At 43.0% G+C, this 21163-nt stretch overlaps 1 protein-coding gene across 2 annotated transcripts in view; it reads left to right on the forward strand.

Annotated features, from left to right (window-relative positions):
• The window catches only part of FASLG (Fas ligand (TNF superfamily, member 6)), a 29000-nt gene extending 17884 nt beyond the window's left edge, over positions 1–11116 (forward strand). Inside the window, exons 2-5 of one of the 2 annotated variants that reach the window (XM_010849838.1) lie at positions 2858–3616; positions 4215–4260; positions 8574–8630; positions 9889–11116. In XM_010849838.1, coding sequence (XP_010848140.1) covers positions 3281–3616; positions 4215–4260; positions 8574–8630; positions 9889–10283 — 834 coding nt within the window. In that variant the 5' untranslated portion in view covers positions 2858–3280 and the 3' untranslated portion in view covers positions 10284–11116. Of the gene's footprint in view, positions 1–2694; positions 3617–4214; positions 4261–8573; positions 8631–9888 lie in introns of those variants that run through there. The other variant, XM_010849836.1, reaches the window with a different exon arrangement.
• Positions 11117–21163: the final 10047 nt, after the last annotated feature.

Below are 21163 nucleotides of genomic sequence, written 5' to 3' on the forward strand. Positions count from 1 at the left end.
CAGAGAAATTTTATCTGGTGTAAGAAATCTTGAGAGCATGGGAATGGCTCCCTGTTATTATTTCTTACACCAGATAACATTTCTCTGTGCGTGAGAAGTTTGCACAGAATTCCAGGTGCCTGCAGTAAATAAGCGCCTAATCTCTGGGGTGGCGGGACAGAGAGCTATGTTTGCAAGCAAACCCTCAAGGACTGAGGCAGCTCCCAGAGCTGTGTCCTTCAGACAAAGGACCCCGTTCTCACGGGCAGCTCCCCGCAGGACCCTTTCCCAAATGGGACTCCAGATTGCTGTTAATGAGGGACTTCCCAGCACTGTTCAAGTCTGGATATAGGTCAGCCCAGTTTGGTGATTATATGCTGTTATTTTTCTCTATTGTTTCTATTTCTCTCCTTTTAATTATTATATATTGAAATTAAGTCAAATGATCTCTTTCATTGTTTTCTTGTTGTTGTTCAGTTGGGTCTTCCTTTTTGTGACCCCATGGACTGCAACATGCCAGGCTCCTCTGTCTTCTGCTCTCTCCTGGAGTTTGCTCAAATTCATGTCCACTGAGTCAGTGATGCTGTCTAACCATCTCATCCTCTACTGTCCTCTTCTCCTTTTGCCTTCCATCTTTCCCAGCATCCAGGTCTTTTCTAATCAGCCAACTCTTCACACCAGGTGGCCAAAGTATTGGAGCTTCAGCATCAGTCCTTCCAATGAATATTCAGGGTTGATTCCTTTAGGGTTGATTGGTTTGATCTCCTTGCAATCCAAGGGACTCTCAAGAGTCTTCTCCAATATCACAATTTGAAAGTATTAATTCTTCAACTCAGCCTTTATGACCCAACTCTCACATCTGTACATGACTACAAGAAAAACCATATCTTTGACTATATGGACCTTTGTTGGCAAAATAATATCTCTGCTTTCTAATATGCTAAGTTTGTCATTGATTTCCTTCAAAGGAGCAAGGGTTTTTTAATTTTATGGCTGCAATCACTGTCTGCAGTGATTTTGGAGCCCAAGAAAATAAAATCTGTCACTGTTTCCACTTTTTCCCTTTCTATTTGTCATGAAGTGATGGGACTGGATGCCATGGTCTTAGTTTTTGAATGTTGAGTTTTAAGCCAGCTTTTTCACTCTCCTCTTTCACCCTCACCAAGAGGCTCTTTAGTTCCTCTTCACTTTCTTCCATTAGAGTGGTGTCATCTGCATATCTGAGGTTTTTGATATTTCTCCTGGCAATCTTGATTCCACCTTATGATTCCTCCAGCCTGGCATTTTGCACGATGTATTCTGCATATAAGGTGACAATATACAGCCTTGTCATACTCCTTTCCTAATTTTGAATAAGTCAGTTGTTCCATGTCTGGTTCTAACTATTACTTCTTGACCTGCATACAGGTTTCTCAGGAGGCAGGTAAGGTGGTCTGGTACTCCCATCTCTTTAAGAATTTTCCAATTTGTTGAAATTCACACAGTCAAAAGCTTTAGGGTAGTCAATGAAGCAGAAATAGATGTTTTTCTGAAACTCCCTTGCTTTCTCCATGATCCAACAAATGTTGACAACCATAACAGAGGTAGCAAACAGAGATGCCTAAAGGGCCCAGGAAGGCCATTTCTCACAGTGAGGTTCATGGGAAACACAGTGGAGGGTGTGCAAGCCAGGCAGCCTGGCACACCCATGTCCTGTCCTTGAGAGCTGCAGCAGTGGCCCAAGTCCAGCTGACTGGGTTTGCAGACAGGGCCTCCAGACTGCCCAATATTCTAGTGTTTCAAACCCCAATATGACTATAACGTATATGGACTATCCCAATTTTTCTGAATGGCCTACACAACAAAAATTTATTTTCTCAGTTCTAGATGATAGAAGTCCACGATCAAAGTGTTGGTAGGGCTGGTTTCTCCTAAGTCCTCATTTCTTGGTTTACAGATAACCGCCTTCTTGCTGTGTACTCACTTGGCCTTTTGTCTGTACACATGCATCCCTTCTACCACTTCTTCTTTTTTCAAGAAGTATTTATTTATTTATTTTTGGCTCTGCTGGGTCCTTGTAAGTGCATGGGCTTTCTCTAGTTGTAGACAAGCATGGGCTTCTCGTTGCCGCGACTTCTCTCATTGAAGAGCATGGGCTCTAGGGCACGTGGGTTCAGTAGATGCAGCTCTAGGGCTTAGTTGCCCCATGGCATGTGGGATCTTCCTAGAGCAAGAATGGAATATGTGTCCCCTGTATTGCAAGGCAGATTCCCAACCACTGGACCACAAAGGGAGCCCTCTACCTCTTCTTGTAAGGACATTAATCATGTTGGGTTAGGGTCCCACTCAGACTACCTCATTTAACCTTAATTACACCTTAAAGGCATTATCTCCAAGTACAGTTACATTGGGGATTGGGATTCGGTGCTTACACTTTGGAAGAACACTATTCAGTGATAACAGCAGTCCACTGTGAGTCTCAACAGTAATCTTTTGCCCCAGGCATCTGTGGTTGGTTTATCTTGTGATACTTAAAGTATCGCAATGGCTATTGCTTTTCTGGTCTGAGTTCTAGGTTCAGCAAAACAGAGATGAATGTCTGCAGTATGGACTATCCTGTTTTTGAGGAGGACAGTAAATAGAAATAAACAACATTATAAGGCACAAGCAAAGCAAGTCTGAGGACTCTGTGAGGCATATGGGCCACTGGTTTGTAGTCTCTGATCTATTATAGAGTAGGCGGGCATGTTGTAACCTGTAAACTATGGTGCTTTGCTGTGTCAGCGTAAACAGTATTTGGGTGTGGGGGAGGGATGGCAGCAGGGGGTGATTCCCTCCTGCCAAAGGTAAGACACAGAAGTGACTCCTCTGGCCGTGACTCGGTGCTTTCGCCCCACAGGCCACTCTCCTTGTAGCTGAACAATGGCTGGAGCCCGAAGAGCTGCTCTGACGCTACCCCCTCTCTCAGGGCCTGAGGACAACGAGCCCACCCTTCCAGCCTTTGAGGGAGCAGGGCAGCAGCGATTGGGGTTTTGAAAGCTTTCATCATAAAGTTGTGGGCGGAAACTTCCCGGGGGGGTTTGCTCTGAGCTTCTTGAGGCTTCTCAGGGTCAGATGCAGAGTGAGTGGGTGTCTCTTTGAGAAGCCGAAAGAGAACGAAAGAGAGGTGTTTCCCTCAGTTCTGGAAACTCTATAAAGAGAGAACCGGCTTCCTTCTCTTGAGCAGTCAGAAACAGGAGTCTGGCCTTTGACACCTGGGCCTCCACACGACTGAAGAAGAGGAAAACCCTGGGCTGGGGGCTGGCCTGAGGCACTGGATGCCATGCAGCAGCCCTTGAATTACCCATACCCCCCAATCTTCTGGGTGGACAGCAGTGCCAGCTCCCCCTGGGCCTCTCCAGGATCAGTCTTCCCCTGTCCGTCCTCAGTGCCAGGAAGGCCGGGGCAAAGGAGGCCACCACCACCGCCACCCCCAACACTACCGCCACCGCCACCCCTGCCTCCACTACCGCCACCACCTGTGAAGAAGAGGAGGGACCACAACACAGGCCTGTGTCTCCTTGTGATGTTTTTCATGGTTCTGGTGGCCCTGGTTGGATTGGGGCTGGGGATATTTCAGCTCTTCCAGCTACAGAAGGAGTTGGCTGAACTCAGAGAGGTAAGCTGCCTGGGGGACTGCCACGCCCTGAAGGTGCAGGGGTGGGGGATGGGGTGAAACTGCCCTGCTGAAGTGGGGGAGGAGGGCAACAGGGATCCACATGGACCACACTTGGCTTGCAGCGTACTTCTCAATCCTTTCTTCCTGTCTTAGAAATGAATCAACTAGCCATCCTATTCTACCTGCAGAGAAATGGGGGCTCATATGGGTGGAAGGAATATTTTCTATCTTGGGAGGGATCAGGATCAAATTAGGACTGGCAGTTAAGAGTTCTTCCTTTCTCAGTTGGCTGATCATCTGAGAAAGGAAGACCTTTACTACCTACCTCATACTTGATTCAACGAAGAAAAGGAACTTGGCATCTGAGAAGTGAATTTGTTCAAATGCACAAACTAAATTTCCCTGGAAGTGCTTAAAAGTATTAGAACTATTTCAAATCACAAAACTGAGGCATGGACAGGCACAATTGCTTGGCCAGAGTCTGAGTTAGGAGAGGTTCTGCGTGCTTAGATTTCCTTTCCAGTGCTTAGTTTATTTGACAGTTCTTCCTTTGCTTAAAGAGCTTCATAGTTATTATATATCTTTTCTCTTTTGCCAGTCCACCAGCCAAAGGCATACAGCATCATCTTTGGAGAAGCAAATAGGTGAGTTTTTTTATGCTTGCACACTGAGTTTCTAAAAACAGTCCTCAGCACCGAACCATGTTGGAGGAGTACCTTGAATTCCATCTTATTCTTGGGCACATATAGACTATGGAAGAGAAATCCTAACCAATTCCAAAATCTCATGTCATTTTGGTTCTTGAAACTGCCCTAAAATATGAATTGAGTTTAACTGTTCAAAATTAGTTTAGTTAAGTATCACAAAAAAATTCAAAACTAATTTCTGCTTGAATTTGGAAAGAGAAACACACGTGTACAACCGTGGACCTTTGCCCCCACAAGGAGCTGGCTCCAGGCCTGCCCCCTTCCTCAGGCCTCCTGATTCCCATGCACAGGGCGGCGGCTATAGCTCCTCAGGAGAGAAGGGGAGGTGCAGGCAGACACAGCTGTTGCTGGGAAAGATCCTTGCTCTCCTATTTAAACTCTATAAGAGATTACTTAAGAGTCAGATCTGATTTAAATTTTAATAGGTTATATTTAAGCTTTTAAAGAGTGGGCAAGCAGTCATCCACATTAGGGTGGTTCTCTTGCAGCCGCTGGAAAGCTTGGAGGAAAACGTTAGGCATATTTTTAAGAGGGTAGTCCCACTTCACTCGGAGACAATCATGCACTATTTTTGATAATAAAGGGAAATCCTCTGTGTGAGATCCAGGACAGGAAGATCACAATGTTGAACGTCGGCCTCTTAAAGTTTCAGGACATAGTTTGGGAAACTGTGGATTTAGAATACTCATTAAACTAAGATGGAAAGGAGCTTAGAGAACATCCAGTCCAGTCATCTCACCTTTCAGAAGAGAAACAAAACACCAGACAGATTAGTAATGTGCCCAAGACCTCTGGGCACAGAGGCTGGAATGGGGCTGAGAAGGAACTCAGGCTCCTGATGCCTTGTCACCTCCAGCTCTTACCAGTACATGCTCTGGCCCTGTGACACAGGGAAACTCCTACTCCTATCTGTCTCTGATGGTCATGGAATGAGAAATAAAGATGACAGGCAAGATGCCTCTGCAAAGAGAAGACAGCATTGGTCATCTAGTCAGGGAAGCCTGCTCCAAATTCTCAGGCTGTGCCTGAGAAACCCAAGTCACCCTATTGCCCTGGAAGGTAGGCTCTTGTAGGAGCTATTGGTAAGGTCCTCTGGTTTCTAATTCTGGGTATGAACCTGTAAAGAGAAATTCCAGATGTACCCAAGCAGAGTACAAATGTTCGTTAGAAGAATAAAGCTTCTGGAGGATTTCTAATATAAAATAGCTTTGAAGATCAGTGAAATGTGGCCGGTAAAAGGGGTACCAAATTACTCATCTTTCAACACTGTCTAGAGTCCTTTTAGTGATTAAAAATCAAGTTAGCAGATGAGTCAGATCAACCTGTCCCAATAACAAATATTAAGTATCTTCCTTAGGCCAAACCAGATGGGCCAGAAATTGGTGTGTTATCACATAGAAATCAAATTAGCAACTCTACTAATGAGATAAGAGATGCAAATTTTAAAAAGGGGGATACCTAGGTTGACCCATCTAATTAGTGAAGTTTAAAAAAATAAAGCCCAATTGGCAAAAAATGTGAGTGAAAAGGGTCTGCTTAGTGACAGTCAGTGGGCATGTAAATTGCTGCTGCTGCTGCTCCTAAGTCACTTCAGTCGTGTCAGACTCTGTGCGACCCCATAGGCAGCAGCCCACCAGGCTCCCCCGTCCCTGGGATTCTCCAGGCAAGAACACTGGAGTGGGTTGCCATTTCCTTCTCCAATGCATGAACGTGAGAAGTGAAAGTGAGGTCGCTCAGTCGTGTCCGACTCTTATCGACCCCATGGACTGCAGCCCACCAGGCTCCTCCGTCCATGGGATTTTCCAGGCAAGAGTGCCGGAGTGGGGTGCCATTGCCTTCTCCACTATACCTTCTCTAAAGAGCAGTTGGGAAAAATATATCAAAGGATTAATACTGTTAATTTACCTTGTAATCTCATCACTAAAGCTATCTAAAGAAAATAAAATGTGTCTGAAAATTTATAATAAGGACGTTCACCACTTTCTTAGAAGACTATTTCTAATAAACCATTTAGGAGACAGTTAAATGCCACTCAATAGGAAATTAGTTAAACACATCACAATGTATTCACACAAGAGCATGACACGCAGCAACTAAAGCTATATACTAGAAGGACATTCAATATCATAGAGATTGTCCATGTTGTTAGATAAAAAGACAAGTTATAAAACAGTGTATTTCATTTAATATTCACTCTTTAAATACATATACATATTTTCATATTCTTAGTAAGCATCTAGAAGGACTTATACTCCAACAGGTTAACTGGGAGGTACTTACTACTGTAGATTATTTAAACTTTCTTATTTGGTTCACTGTCATTTTTCCACAGTTAACTCACTGAATCTTTTATTCTTTCACAAATGTTCTTGGAGTGCTTCCTGCATGCCAGGCTGGGTGTGGGTTAGTGGGTGATAGCAGAACAAGAAAGACAAGGGGCCTGCTCTCATGGAGCTCTTAGCATGCTAGAGAAGATAAACAAAAGCAAGCAAACAGACAACAGACTTTCAAGCTGTGCTAAATGCAACCTAAGATAGAATGGTCTGGAAAGTCCCCTCTAAGGAGGTGTTGTTAATGTGGGTGTGTGTATGTGTGGCGGGGGGTCCGGGGGTGTGGGAGGCTGGGAAAAGCAGTCCAGCTCTGAGAATGTCATGTGCAAAGACCCTGGAGCAGGAAACAGTCATCCTCAAAAGTGTAGGGTATATTTCTACTTTATTTATTCCAGCATTTATCCAGCAGATATTTTTATTGAGTACCTTCTATGAGACCAACACTTGAGGGATATAAAGATAGACAGCATGTGGTTCTCTGTTCCATTTCCTGTCAGTTTATGGCTGAATGCTAGATAGCTGCACAGATGGTTTGTGGTATAGGAATGTAGAAGAGACTCAGTTTTGCCTTTCCTGTTCGCTAACACCTCACTCATGATGTGTGGTCTTGGGCAGCTACAGAGGGAATGACTGCTCACATCATAGCCTCAGTTGATGGGAGCATGCGCACATCATATGGAGTTTTACAGGCTAACCGCGAGGAGCCTGCTGTGGATGAGCACTCTTCTATGCAACTTGCTTCAAAGTCTAAGTTAGCTGAACTCATTAGCCAAATGGTAGTGCTATTCCACTGAAAGATCTCAAGTCAGAGAAATAGTATCTATTTTGAGAACTGTTGTCTATTTTCAATCTTTCAGTTTAATTTAATGCACATGTACTGATTGCATGCCCTGGGTTAGAAACTGAGCTAATTACTCTGGTAGATTAAACATATAGTAAGGAATTTGCTATTTATTTGGAGGAGTAAGACCAGTCATCCAGTTACCATTAAAAAAAAGGTGAGTCAGAACGGACAAAATAGGGTGAAGCCAGAGTGCTTCCAGGTTTCAGTGGAGGGAAAAATCATATTTGATTAGAAAGGCTTGGGAAGGTTTTCCAGGAAAAGAGATATTTTAGATGGTGTTTGTAGTGTCAATAGGAATTTGACACAGACATCAGTTTGGGAGCGCATTCCAGGCAGGAAGAGTAGCACGGACAAAAGCACAGAGGCAGGGAGGCTGGGTGTGCTCAGAACTGCTGTGTGGCAGTGTCTAGTGTAGGTGAGTGAGCCAGAGGAGGCTGGGCAGATGGGCAGAGAGCATGTGGTGGGGAACACCTGTGTGCAATTACATGTTTAATGAGGAGTCATTCGCGGTGTTTGAGACCTTAGAGGAATTAATCTGGGGCCAACTGTAGAATGCCGCTGGGGAAGACCTGGTGGCCTGGACATTAGCAGTCTTCTTCAACCTTTGTCCTGTAGTCCTGAGGGCAGCAGAGCCAGAGACGCAAGAGCCCGGGATTTGGACTCAGGAGACCTGAGTGTTGGTCCCACTCTGACACTGAGTTAGCGGGTCTTCTTGGACAAGTCACCCAACTTCCAAGCTCATTTTGGCATCTGTAAGGATTGCCGCCTCAAAGGATTGTTGGGAGTTATAAATGCAGTAACTTATACGGAGGGCTTTATAAACTGACCTTTATATTGTTTTGTAATTTATAATTTATGCATGTCTATCTTAATTTGACTCCTTTTTACCTCTCTGTTTCTGAAATATAGGCTGCTGTAAGTCCTGCAGTTTGGACTTGAATGATTAGTGGATGTTAGACTGTTGCCATTTATGCTTATAAAAATATCTTTTATTTAAATGCCCTGTTTAGAGTCCCACAAAAAAGAATAGTAGTTATGTCACTTTTACATGTATCTTTCATCTCTCTATAATACAGGTCACCCCAGTCCACCCTCTGAGAAAAAGGAACTGAAAAAAGCAGCTCATTTAACAGGTCTGTATCTGGAGGGCCATCTTGGGAAAGCCTTTGGCAAAAAGCAGAGTAGCTGGTTGGTTTCCGTGACTGTGCTCTGAGGGAGCTGATACTTTCCAGTGACAGTATTTGAAACCCAAGAGTAGTCACATCTTTCTAGTTACGTCAACACCACACACATGCACACACACACACACACACACACACACACACAAAGGGCGGCTCTGGGCAAGGCCCTGCTCTAAACAGGAGAAATGGAGCTGCTTATGACATGATCCCTGCTCATAAGGAGCTCACTCTCTTCACTCGCTCCAAGGACCCTTGGGGAATTTGGGACACAGGTCCAAGAGGTGAGAGCTGGGGAGATGGTGAACAGTGAATTATTTCAATATGTGTTTCCCTGGTTTTCTGGGAGAGCTTTACTCTGTCCATGCAGAAATAGGAGAAGGGAGGCTGGGTCCTGGCACACGTGGTCGTGCCGTGGAGTGACATGATTTGATAGCAAGACAGTGGGGGCACTGTCAGTGTGAAGTCCACCAATATCTGCAAAGTGGATGCGTATCACAGAAACTGGCATGCTGCTGTCCCTGAAACTATGTCAGCAGAGGCTGTAAAATGATCCAGTTTAGATCAACAGATATTTCTTAAGCACATGCTTTGTGCCAAACCTGGGGCATGTGGAGTTGAATCACACATGGCACCTGCCTTCAAGGAGCTTACAATCTAATAGGGAAAGACATGAAAGGTATGAAAGCAATATTTTCAGCATTCTCTGCTTGAAGTAGGTATGTACACCATGCTGTGCAGATACAAAGGAAAGGGGATTTTTGCCCATACTGAAGAATCTTTCGTGTAGGTGAAGAGTTGGACTAGATGATTCCTAAGGTCCTTTCCAACTTTAGAACTTCAGAGTTCCTTGGGTTTGACTTCTCCTCTCATGAAGAGACTCAAACTCTAGCAATTTGGATGCTAGTTCTGAACCTCTGTTCATAGAATCTCTGTTCCAGAGAGCTAAAATCATCCTAGTCTTTTCTCACTGCCGTTGGTTAGAAACATATGTTATTGTCCCAGTTGTGTGGATGATAAAATCGAGGGAGTCAATTTGATAAATGTGCTGAAGAAGTTCAGTAACAGGTCAGGTCTGACCCATCACCCAGTTCTCTGTCACTTAGGGAAAAAGCATTGGCTCAAGGAATGGTCCACAGTTTTGCCTTGAAAGCTTGATCTGTGGGATACATGAGCATTCCTGGCTGAAAGCTCCTCTCTGGTTTGATTTCAGGCAAGCTCAACTCAAGATCCATCCCTTTGGAATGGGAAGACACCTATGGAATTGCCCTGGTCTCTGGGGTGAAGTACAAGAAGGGCAGCCTTGTGATCAATGAAACTGGGCTGTATTTTGTGTATTCCAAAGTGTACTTCCGGGGTCAGTCCTGCAACAACCAGCCCCTGAGCCACAAGGTCTACTCCAGGAACTTTAGGTACCCCCAGGACATGGTGCTGATGGAGGGGAAGATGATGAACTACTGCACTTCTGGCAAGATGTGGGCCCGCAGCAGCTACCTGGGGGCTGTATTCAATCTAACCAGTGCTGACCATTTATATGTCAATGTATCTGAACTCTCTCTGGTCAGTTTTGAGGAATCTAAGACATTTTTTGGCTTATATAAACTCTAAGAAAAGCACTCTGGGATTCTCTCCATTATGATTCCTTGTTACAGGCCCTGAGAATATTGTCTTGAATGAGAGTTTTCTGAAGTCCACTTGAGGTCATGAGCGAAGACATGAACCAAGAGGATCTTGAGACCACAGAGTCCAGCAGGTCTACAGTTCCTTATCTCACCTAAGGTCCACAAACCAGACAGGAGGAGGACTATGAGCAATGAACATGAAACTCTGGGCTGCCATGTGGAGGTGCAAAGGCAGGGAAAAGTGACTACCAGTTGCTTGTGTCAGCAACTACACTCATCTTAAGTGGCCTAGTGCATTCGGACACATTGAAAATGGCACCTTTGAACTCACCTCTTGGGGTGGGTCTACTGTCTACCTCAGGGGAGGCTGTCTTTCATGTATATGGATATGACATGAATGTATAAGGGATGGGAAAAGAGGACCAGGCTTGCATGATAAGCTAAAGAGACTGAAAGGCCAGCATCCCACTGGCAGCATCTTTATTTCTAGATGTACAGTCTGAGCCATCAGGTCATGTTAACAGAGAAGCAAAAGAAATCTTTTGGGAACTTAATGCACTCCCTATACAGCATGTATATTTCCAGTGCAATTGTAGGGGTGTGTGTGTGTGTGTGTGTGTGTGTGTGAGTGTGAGTATGTGACTAGAGGGTTACATAAGTAGAAAGAATGTGGAAATTGGGAAGGGCATGTTAGAATATGGGCTGCATTTGATGGTAGATTTTGAATGCTTTTTGGTAACCAACTCTAATAGTCCTCAAAGCTCTTTGATTGTCAGTTATTAATGCTGTTTTCCCATAATATAACCATATTTATATGTATTTTGTACATTTTTAATGAAAAGAATGCCCATAACAAAAACTATATTTTATAATATAGGTAGGCATTATAAGTGTTCTATTTGGAAATCACTAAGGTTTGTATCTTTTCCTTATTATTTCTTTTCTCCATGGCTTCCTCATTCATTATGACTTAAGCCCACTTAAAGAAGAATATACTAGTGTGAGAAGAGTTATGAGGCAGACCTTTGCGTCTTTGCCAGGCTCTCCTCTCCTCACTATATTCTCTTTCCCTTCTTTCTCCTACTACCCAGTTTCCATTACCAATATTATTGCCAGTGTTAAGCTCACCTATTTCCCATAGATTTGATGACAGTTTGTCTTTTCGTGGTGGCAGAGACATGGCACAATGGAAAGGGCATAGACTTTGGGCCTAAAAACCTGAATTTGAATCTTCGTTCCTCTACTTAATAACTATGCAGGTCACTTGACCTTTTTTGGACAAAAGTGGGGTGATACGTACATGAAGTATCTGATACATAGTGGAATATCAAAAAGAGTATCTGCCATTATTAATAAGGGGAGGTACATCATTCTCCAGAAGAAGCTACAAATCTGAGAGATCCATCCAAACACCTGTTTCTTGCCCTCTCACCTTGGTCAGTCACAATGTTGTCACAATGTTCCTATGTTGTCCAAATGCTTATTACCATGACTTCTCCTTATATTTTGTCACTGTTAAAAATAACACTTCTGTTAAAATTTGACTTCAGCACCTTATTTTCACAACACAATCTCCTGTAATTCCAACTCAATTGGTCCAACATTTTCTCTCCTAAAACATATATTTTTCCATATTTGACATTCAATTAATAAATAATATCATTTTCTTGCTTATCTATCAGCTCCTTCTTTATCTTCACTCTTTTCCATGATCTGTCATTACAATTAGTACCTTTCAAAGACCCTGAACTCCAAAATACTCTGTTACAGTCACTATTTTCCTCTTGTAAAAATTTCATTTTCCTTATGCTGGCATCCTAGCAGCTGGATGTTGCTGGAGAAAAATAACTCCAACTGATTGATTAGTTTCATTTTATTTTTATCTATCATCTACTTAAATCAGCCAATCAATTATTTATCCATCAGTGAATTATTTCTGTCTTTTGATTTATTTGAATAGGTAATACATGCACATGGTACAAATTGTAAAAGGTGTACGAAGATATAGGATGAAAGTAAGTCCTCTTCTCGTCCTGTCCTGTGGCTCCACCTCTGCCCACAAGGAACATCGCTGTCTCCTTCTGTAACTTTTGCGAGATGGTCTATACACAAATATGACATCACTTTATGTCAGGGTTTCCCAGCCTCGGTTCTGTTGACATTCTGGGCTCCTGATTCTTGTTGTGAGGGTTGTCCTGCCTGCACATTTAGTATGTTTAGCAGTATCCCTGCCTGCTACCCTCTAGATACCAGTAGCATTCCCCTCCCGCCCTGTGTGATAACCAAAAATATCACCGAATGAGGCCAAATGTCCCCAGGCTGGGGGTGAGGAGACAAAGTCCCTCCTGGTTGAGAACCACTGCTTTTTATTAGTGATCAGAGATTTCAAATCAGCATTCAAAGGCCCACCACTTTTTCTTCAGTTTCTTCATGAGCATTTTTTTTTTTTTTCACTGTTTGAGACAATTACATCATGTCTTTTCCTCTTGTAAACCAACCACATCCCCTCCTCCCACCATGGAATCTCACTTCTACCACTGAAACACAAACCCACCTGCATCTGAATGATCTCTTTCTTCCATCCAATACGGAGGAGGAAGAGGACCATTTATTTGTGCACTAGACTCATTTCCTCTTCCCTGCTTTACCTGTTTAAAAATTTTCTTCTTTCTTCTTGATCTTCAAACTAGCTGTCTATGAAATAATGCCCACTAGCATGTAATACATATATACTCACGTATTCCCTTTCACTAAAAGACAAATCAAACCACAAAACAACCCAAACCTTTCTTTAACCTTCCTCTTCCATCAGTAATGGCTTCGTTTCTCATTTTCCTGGTAGAGACAAACATCTGAGAAGGTTCTTTCCACACACATGAGCTCCATTTTTTTTTAGCCAGGAATCTGGCTAGGTTATTTATTTGACCATTTAAAAAATCTGTTTTTTTTTTTTTTCCTGTTAGAATAAAAGTTCCAAAAGCAAGACCTTTTCTGTTGTGTTTGCCTTTGTATTTATTCCAGATTACCTAACTCAGTGCCAGCACATATTGCTGCTGCTGCTAAGTCACTTCAGTCGTGTCCAACTCTATGCGACCCCATAGATGGCAGCCCACCAGGCTCCCCCGTCCCTGGGATTCTCCAGGCAATAGTACTGGAGTGGGTTGCCATTTCCTTCTCCAATGCATGAAAGTGAAAAGTGAAAGTGAAGTCGCTCAGTTGTGTCCAACTCTTAGTGACCCCATGGACTGCAGCCCGCCAGGCTCCTCCATCCATGGAATTTTCCAGGCAAGAGTATTGGAGTGGGGTGCCATTGCCTTCTCCGCCAGCACATATTAGGTGCTCAATAAATATTTGTTGACTAAATAACTTTAATCATAAGGCAAAGGCCTTTCAGTGGATATGTTTTTCAGAGTAGTGAATCTATAGCTGTGTTGCCTCATGGATGTGTGTGCATGTTTATCCATCTTTGACTAGATTATCCAATGGTAGTTTGAGGCTACAGATGAAAAAAAATTGTGCATCTTAATTCATGGAATTAGAAAACAAGAAAGATCTAATTGGTCCTTGGAATTACCAGGAGCTTTGGGGAGAATGTTGAGGAAAATTTTTAGGTAATTAGAGCTGAAACTGTCATTTGGAAGATACTCAATACATATTTGTTTTCCCTGGTAGTTCAGACAATAAGGAATCTGCCTGCAGTGCAGGAGTCCCGGGTTCGATCCCTGGGTCTGGAAGATCCCCTGGAGAAGGGAATGGCAACCCACTCCAGTATTCTCGCCTAGGAAATTCCATGGACAGAGGAGCCTGGCAGACCATAGGGTCTCAAATGATCGGACATGACTGAGCCATTAACACTTTCACTTTTTTCAATATGTATTTGTTGAATAAATTAATGAACAAAACCAAAGGTCCAGGTTGGAGTACGTCACCTGATCGCCTTAAAACTCTTCTGTTGATTAATCTGCTTTATATGGTCAGGTTTCTGACCAGGTACCTCTTGGAGAAAGTCAGAGAGGTATTCACCCTTCTTTTGGCTGATTGTACTCCCAACCCTCACAATGAATTTTCCTCATCAGTTTCTTCTTCATATGGCTCCATCCATTGAAGTAAACTGGTTCTGATGGTCATGGGAAGTTGGCTGGACCATTTTTAGGGGTCAGTGGGCCCTTCTAGATAATGGTATTAGAGCAAAGAGGAAAGAGGAATGGTGCTGGGCATCCAGAGGGGACCTGATGCCATTAGCTAGTTGTGGTACTACTGGCCCTTTTACGCATCTGAGTCTGCTCTGCTAGGACGCCTTTGGGATTTTCTGAAGACAAGTTTGTAACTTACTATGCTCTAAATATTCATTTCAGGGAAGAGGTACTAACGGTTTCTTTAGCTATTTTTCTGTAAGCAGGAATACAAGGGATGTCAAAACTCTAAAACTTTTGGAATGTGCTCAACAAAAATAGAGTCAGCCATCATTCCCTTATGAAATGCTAAACCCAAAGTAGAACACATATTGAAAAAAAAAAAGGTCACCTCTGGTTCAGTAGTTTGAGGTTTTCTTTCTTTTGATTCGAAGAACTAAAAACGTAGAAAACCATATTTTTTTTCTTAGCCCCCCAGAGTGGTGACTTTGTATCCTCTGAAGTAGGTTTTGACTTACCACAGCTTTTCAGAAAAAAAAGCTTTACTGGGGCCATCACTGTGAGAATGACTAACTTGAAACAACAGATCATTGGAAGACATTGAATTGGTTAATAAGCTGCCTCCTCAAAGCCACACTGTAAGATTTCCTTAAAGAGGTTAAACCATAGACATTTCTTGGTCCTTATCTAAGAAAGAGTGCTGTTAAATTGTATGTTAAATTACATTTTTTCAAAGGAGTTTGGTTAAGTTCTGATGTTAGTAGAAACAATTTTTTACTTTCTCTTTGTGTGTATGTATTTGTGTGTTTCTTTTCCAGGGTTTTGAATCATCCAGAGGCAGAATGAGGTAATCCTAGGAAAGCTGAATTAAAGCCCATTCCTTAGGGCCTTCAGACTCAAAAATGGACATTATTCAGAAATAATATAACTACTGATAGTAGCCAGGAATCTTTGGGATTCATCTAGAAACCACCAGCCTTGGAAATATAGACAGCTAAGTGGGTATTTTGCTCCTTACGTTTCACCCAGAGGGTAGAAAAGCATCACCTCAATGACAACTTTCTTGCTGTCGCTAAAGTTTTCCCTTTGCTGGCAGACATTTCTTCACTGTTCTACCTGGTACATCTTTAGAGAAAAGTGCACTGGGCCTGTCTCTTCTCTTTCTCGGAGACCCCTTCAATTCTATGGGGTTATCCTTTCTTCTCTTTCTCAGTAGAATGACATGAACCTCAATCACATTCTGTTGAAAGTTGTCTTCTGTTCTAAAAGTTGTCCTAAGTTTTCTGAAAATTTCAGGAAAGACCTCCATTCTTTGAGCAGTCCACATGACATTAACAGCAGGTTTCCTGGCTCTCACCTGGATTCTGGCAGTGCATGTTCTCTAAGGTACTCCTATCGTGGACCATCTGTGTTACCCTCAAGGCACTCCTACCACAAGTTGCTGGGTGTACACAAATTTTATTGACAGTTTGGGGCTAATGGATAGAGATTACATTATACACACAGTGTAAGTTACACCTAAAATTGAGTGTTAGACATCACCAGCATCCCTCAAATTTGCTGCAGTTATTTCCTTAAATGTGTCACCCCAAATCCTAGTACTTGAAAGGAAGCATATGCTCATTCATTCAAAAACTGTTCAATGTCTCCCATCTATCAGAAACTATCCAAGATACCATGAGTACAACAAAAAATAAAGTCTCTTATGGAGTTATGTTCTAATGGAGACATGGTAAATAGACAACAGAAAAGAAGCAAGTAAGTGTCTAGTTAGTTATGGGCTCCCCAGGCGGTGCAGTGGTATGGGTGGCAGTGCCTGCCAATTCAGGAGAGGCAAGAGATCCAGGTTCAATTCCTGGGTCAGGAAGACTCCCATGGAGAAAGAAATGGCTACCCACTCCAGGATTCCTGCCTGGAGAATCTCACGAATCTCCTCCTCTCAGAGGAGCCTGATGGGCCACAATCCATGGGGTCGCAAAGAGTCGGACGTGACTGAGTGACTGAGCACACACAGTAAGTGCTAATGAAGAAATTGTAAGGGAGATAAGATGGTGGAGAGGGGAGAAGAAGGAGGGGATTGTTTGATAAGTGCTGAGGGGATACCACTTAGAACACATGAAGCAGAGAAATTAAAATGCAAAAGCATAAGACGAAAAAGGTATATGGTTGGAGTGGAGTGAGTTGATGAAAACTGGTTGGAAAGGTTACCAGGGGCCAGATGATGTAGGGCCTTGGGAACTTTGTAAAAGAGTATGGATTTTATTCTAAGGGTCATAGAAAGCCTTTAAAGGGCTAGAAACAGAGAGTGATGTGACCTCTAGTTGTTTATGAAGAACAACAGCCTCTGAGTTGGGAGGACAGTTGTAGGCTGCTTTAGCACTCCAGGTTGGAGAGGGCAGTGGCTTGAACCAGGGTACTGAGAGTCAATTTGATGTTAGTGTTAAACAAATTTGCTAATGGATTGGATGTGGGACATGAGGAAAGTGACAGTTCTTTCATTTTTTGTCTGAGCAATTGGGAGGATGCTGTGCCATTTACGTAGTATGGTTTTGCTACTCTCGAGTAGGAAGTACAGTCTGTGTTGGAGTCAGAAAACTGTTGTCTGGGGATTCTCTCGTGGCTCAGTGATAAAGAACCCACCTGCCATTGCAGGGGACATGGGTTTGATCCCTGGTCTGGGAAGAACCCACAGGCTGTGGAGCAACTAAGATCATGTGCCAAAACTACTGAACCTCTGCTCCAGAGCCTGGGAGCTGCCACTGCTGAGCCCACGTGCCACAGCTACGGAGGCCCGTACACCCTAGAACCTGTACTCTGCAACAAGAGAAGCCACTTTAATGAGAAGCCCGCGCACTGCAACCACAGAGTAGACCCAAGAAACGCCCATGCCGCAATGAAGACCCAGCACAACCAAAAATAAAAATAGACAAATTTAAAAAAAGAAAACTCCTGTTTCCTGTTACACATCCTTGGGTTTGTACCAACAAGGACTAGCTCTTCACTGATAGCTGACAGCATAAAGACCGACCAGCCTTTAGGTTCTGCTTGAGTTCTTCTCATAGATATACGTGTCTCTATCATGGCCTTAAGAAGGAAGGAAGACAGGGTATATTAAGATTGCCCTGTATAAACCTGAAATTGCCCCAGTTGCCAAAAATTACTCATCGCAGATCTTAAGTCAATAAGTAATCTTCGAAATAAGGCAAACTTTCTTCTAGTGTAGAAGTCCCCTTTGCCGTATTTCCAAATGGAACCCATTTCCAAACATATTCTCTATTTGAATAGTTTCAGAAGAGAGGACTCACTGAACTGTGAGGGAACCCATTTCTGTACTGGACTACATTACATTTTAGAAAGTTATTTCTTAGATTGAAGTCCTCTACACACTGGTCATAGGTCTTTGCTGCTTAATACTCCTGTAGAATTTTATGGCTTGTCAAGCTCTCTCATGTACCTTATCTTGTTTATTTTTCACTAAACTCTGTAAGGTAGATTGTTATCCTTATTTTATACACAAAACAACTGAAATCCTGGAAAGTTGTGAGCCTTGCTAAAGGTGACGTGGCTAAGAAATGGTGGAAGTGGGACTTAACTGTAATTGTCTAACCCTATGTCTTAAGTTCTTTCCACATGCAAAGAGATTTCTTAAAACTGTATCATAAAATGACACTCAACATGAGCCTCATCTCATTAATTTTCAGTGATTCATTATCTCCTTGCATTTCAATATGAGTCTCTTTTTGCCTAGTACCAATATTCTTCATTATATCATATTGTTATCTATAACATACATTATATTGATGTAATCCTGTTGATTTGGGGATAATTCTGATGTAACTCTGTTGATGCGGTTCACAGAGTTTCAGTGCTGAGACTTGCTGTTTGATTCGTTTTTCATTTCTTCTCTCTTCTGTATTCTTTATGAGTTGCCCCTACTGCCCCTCTGCCAGCACATAGCATCCTGGTTTTAATACGGTGACAGGGAAAGAGATTGAGCTTGGGGTCAAAGGCCTGGGTTTGGGTTCAGCCTCTTCTATATGCGGGACCTTAAGTAAGTGACATGAACAACTTGGGATTCATTTGTCTCCTCTGTAAAATAAGAATGCCGATTTCTGTTCTTATGACTTTATAGGAATAGTGTTAATGCCAAGGGGAACAAGGCTACATTGTGACTTGGAAAATCACTCCTGAGGTAAGTCATCGGAACTGCTATGTTCCTCAGCAACTTTCTTGATATGTATGTGTGCTTAGTCACTCAGTCATGTCTGACTCTTTGCGACCCTATGGACTATAGCCTGCCAGGCTCCTCTGTCCAGGGGGATTCTCCAGGCAAGAATACTGGGTTGCCATGCTCTCCTCCAGGGGGTCTTCCCAACTGAGGGATCGAACCCAGGTCTCCAGCATTGTAGGCGGATTCTTTACCATCTGAGCCACCAGGAAAGCCCCAACTTTCATGATAAAGTCACTTAAAAACTTTCTTACTTGCTTAAAAAATCAATTATCCATAATCCTATCATGTATGAATCCCATCAAACATAAAAATACTATTTAGGAACAATATCTGGGTAAATCTCATTCTGAGCTATGTAAATAAAGTAATAATATCTTATGTCTTTATGGCCTTTAAAAACATTTTCTCACATGTCTCTTGCTTTTATTGTTTTAAAAATATATGAAGTAATACACATAAAAGCAGTTGGCATGTATCAGATTCTCTATAAAGTTAGTTGAATATATTGAATGTTTTCTATGCTCATTATGGCTTCCCTGGTGGCTCAGAGGTTAAAGCGTCTCCAATGCGGGAGACCTGGGTTCGATCCCTGGGTCGGGAAGATCCCCTGGAGAAGGAAATGGTAACCTACTCCAGTATTCTTGCCTGGAGAATCCCATGGATGGAGAAAGCCTGGTAGGCTACAGTCCATGGGGTCGCAGAGTTGGACACGACTGAGTGATTTCACCTTCACCATGCTCTTTATATTCACAGCCTAGGGTGATACATTTTGATGCCTATTTTTTAAGCCTGACATATAATTAAATAGAGTGATTTAATTCTATTTAACTCACTTTTGACTGGTGGTATATAACACTTTAAGCTCTTTGCTATCTTGCTGCTGCTGCTGCTAAGTCGCTTCAGTTGTGTCCAACTCTGTGCGACCCCAGAGACGGCAGCCCACCAGGCTCCCCCGTCCCTGGGATTCTCCAGGCAAGAACACTGGAGTGGGTTGCCATTTCCTTCTCCAATGCATGAAAGTGAAAAGTGAAAGGGAAGTCTCTCAGTCGTGTCTGACTCTTAGTGACCACATGGACTGCAGCCCACCAGCCTCCTCCATCCATGGGATTTTCCAGGCAAGAGTACTGGAGTGGGGTGCCATTGTCTTCTCCACTTTGCTATCTTATCTATAGCTAAAACACCCTGCTTAACTCAGGGCTTCTTAGGAGACATGAACTGCTAAGGAATCTACCTTCTCCAGCTGCTCATCACAGAAGGGATAGAACTCCTTACTGCTTTTGTCCTAGCCTTGGCCTTCCATGGGTGAACAAAGTGACAAAGTGAGTTACCAAGAGGCACTCTTGATGTTATTGAAGTCTAAAAGTGTCCACTCATGTAAGATACCATATGCAAGACAAGAACCTTTGCAAAGGAAGCTAGAGAGTTGTAGAGGCATCTGTTGATATCTCAAATGTTTCTCTGGGCAAGGATCTTTTAGTTTCACTTGGTTTAGGTCTCAGTCTTTTTGTACACCTCACTGTAACACCACCACCCCTGCACCACTTCCAGTCTCTGGAAGGGAACTTGGTACACATTTTCTGGAAAGGAAGATTCTATAAGTTGCTCCTGCTTGAAAGAGAAGGCAGGTGAAAGATTCAGAAAGCTACAGAGTTCTCTGGCCTTAAGTAAATGAACTAAGAATCTAGATCTTTGTAACAGATTGAAAACTGTAGATTAAAGAAACTGGGGATTCCGATAACATGAAATGTGTCTTATTCTCACCCATATCTTCATTGAGAAAAGAAAACAGCATTGACTCAGATGATGAGAAAGAGACCCAAAGGTGTCAAACAGAACTCTCGAAGTGTGAACTACAAGGAAAGATAATTCAAACCTCAGCATCCTCTTTGCATCATCTGGTGGGTTGTGTTCTGGCTTCTAAGAAATTCTGGAAGCTTCTGCAGGGGTCTGGAGGGTGGCAAAGAGAAGAACACCACACAAGGGGCTGAGATGGTTCATATGTCTTTTGGGTGGCAAAGTGACTCTTTCTAACTTTCCAGAAGAACGTGAAAAAATTGCTCTGTTCTGAGATTGGGAGCAGGAGTATAATCAGTGTTCAGGTAGCTGAAAGTACATTTGAGAGGAAGATGAATACATTTTTTCTGCCCTACTTCTAAGTCCATGTTGTCATATCTTATGGCTCACAAGATGGGTAAGAATACCCCTTTTACTGAAAAATGTGTCCCTGTGCTTAGCCACTCAGTCATGCCTGACTGTTTGCAATTCCGTGGACTGTAGCCCACCAGGCTCATCTGTCTATGGGGATTCTCCAGGTAAGAATTTTGGAGTGGGTTGCCATACCCTCCTCCACCACCCAGAAATCAAACCCAGTTCTCGCACATTGCAGGCAGATTCTTTACCATCTGAGCCACCAGGGAAGCCCAAGAATACTAGAGTGGGTAGCCTATCCATTCTCCAGGGTATCTTCTCAACAAGGAATCAAACCAGGGTCTCCTGCATTGC

The sequence above is a fragment of the Bison bison genome, unplaced genomic scaffold, assembly GCF_000754665.1.
Source record: "Bison bison bison isolate TAMUID 2011002044 unplaced genomic scaffold, Bison_UMD1.0 scf7180017864289, whole genome shotgun sequence".
NCBI classification, from domain to species: Eukaryota; Metazoa; Chordata; class Mammalia; order Artiodactyla; family Bovidae; genus Bison; species Bison bison.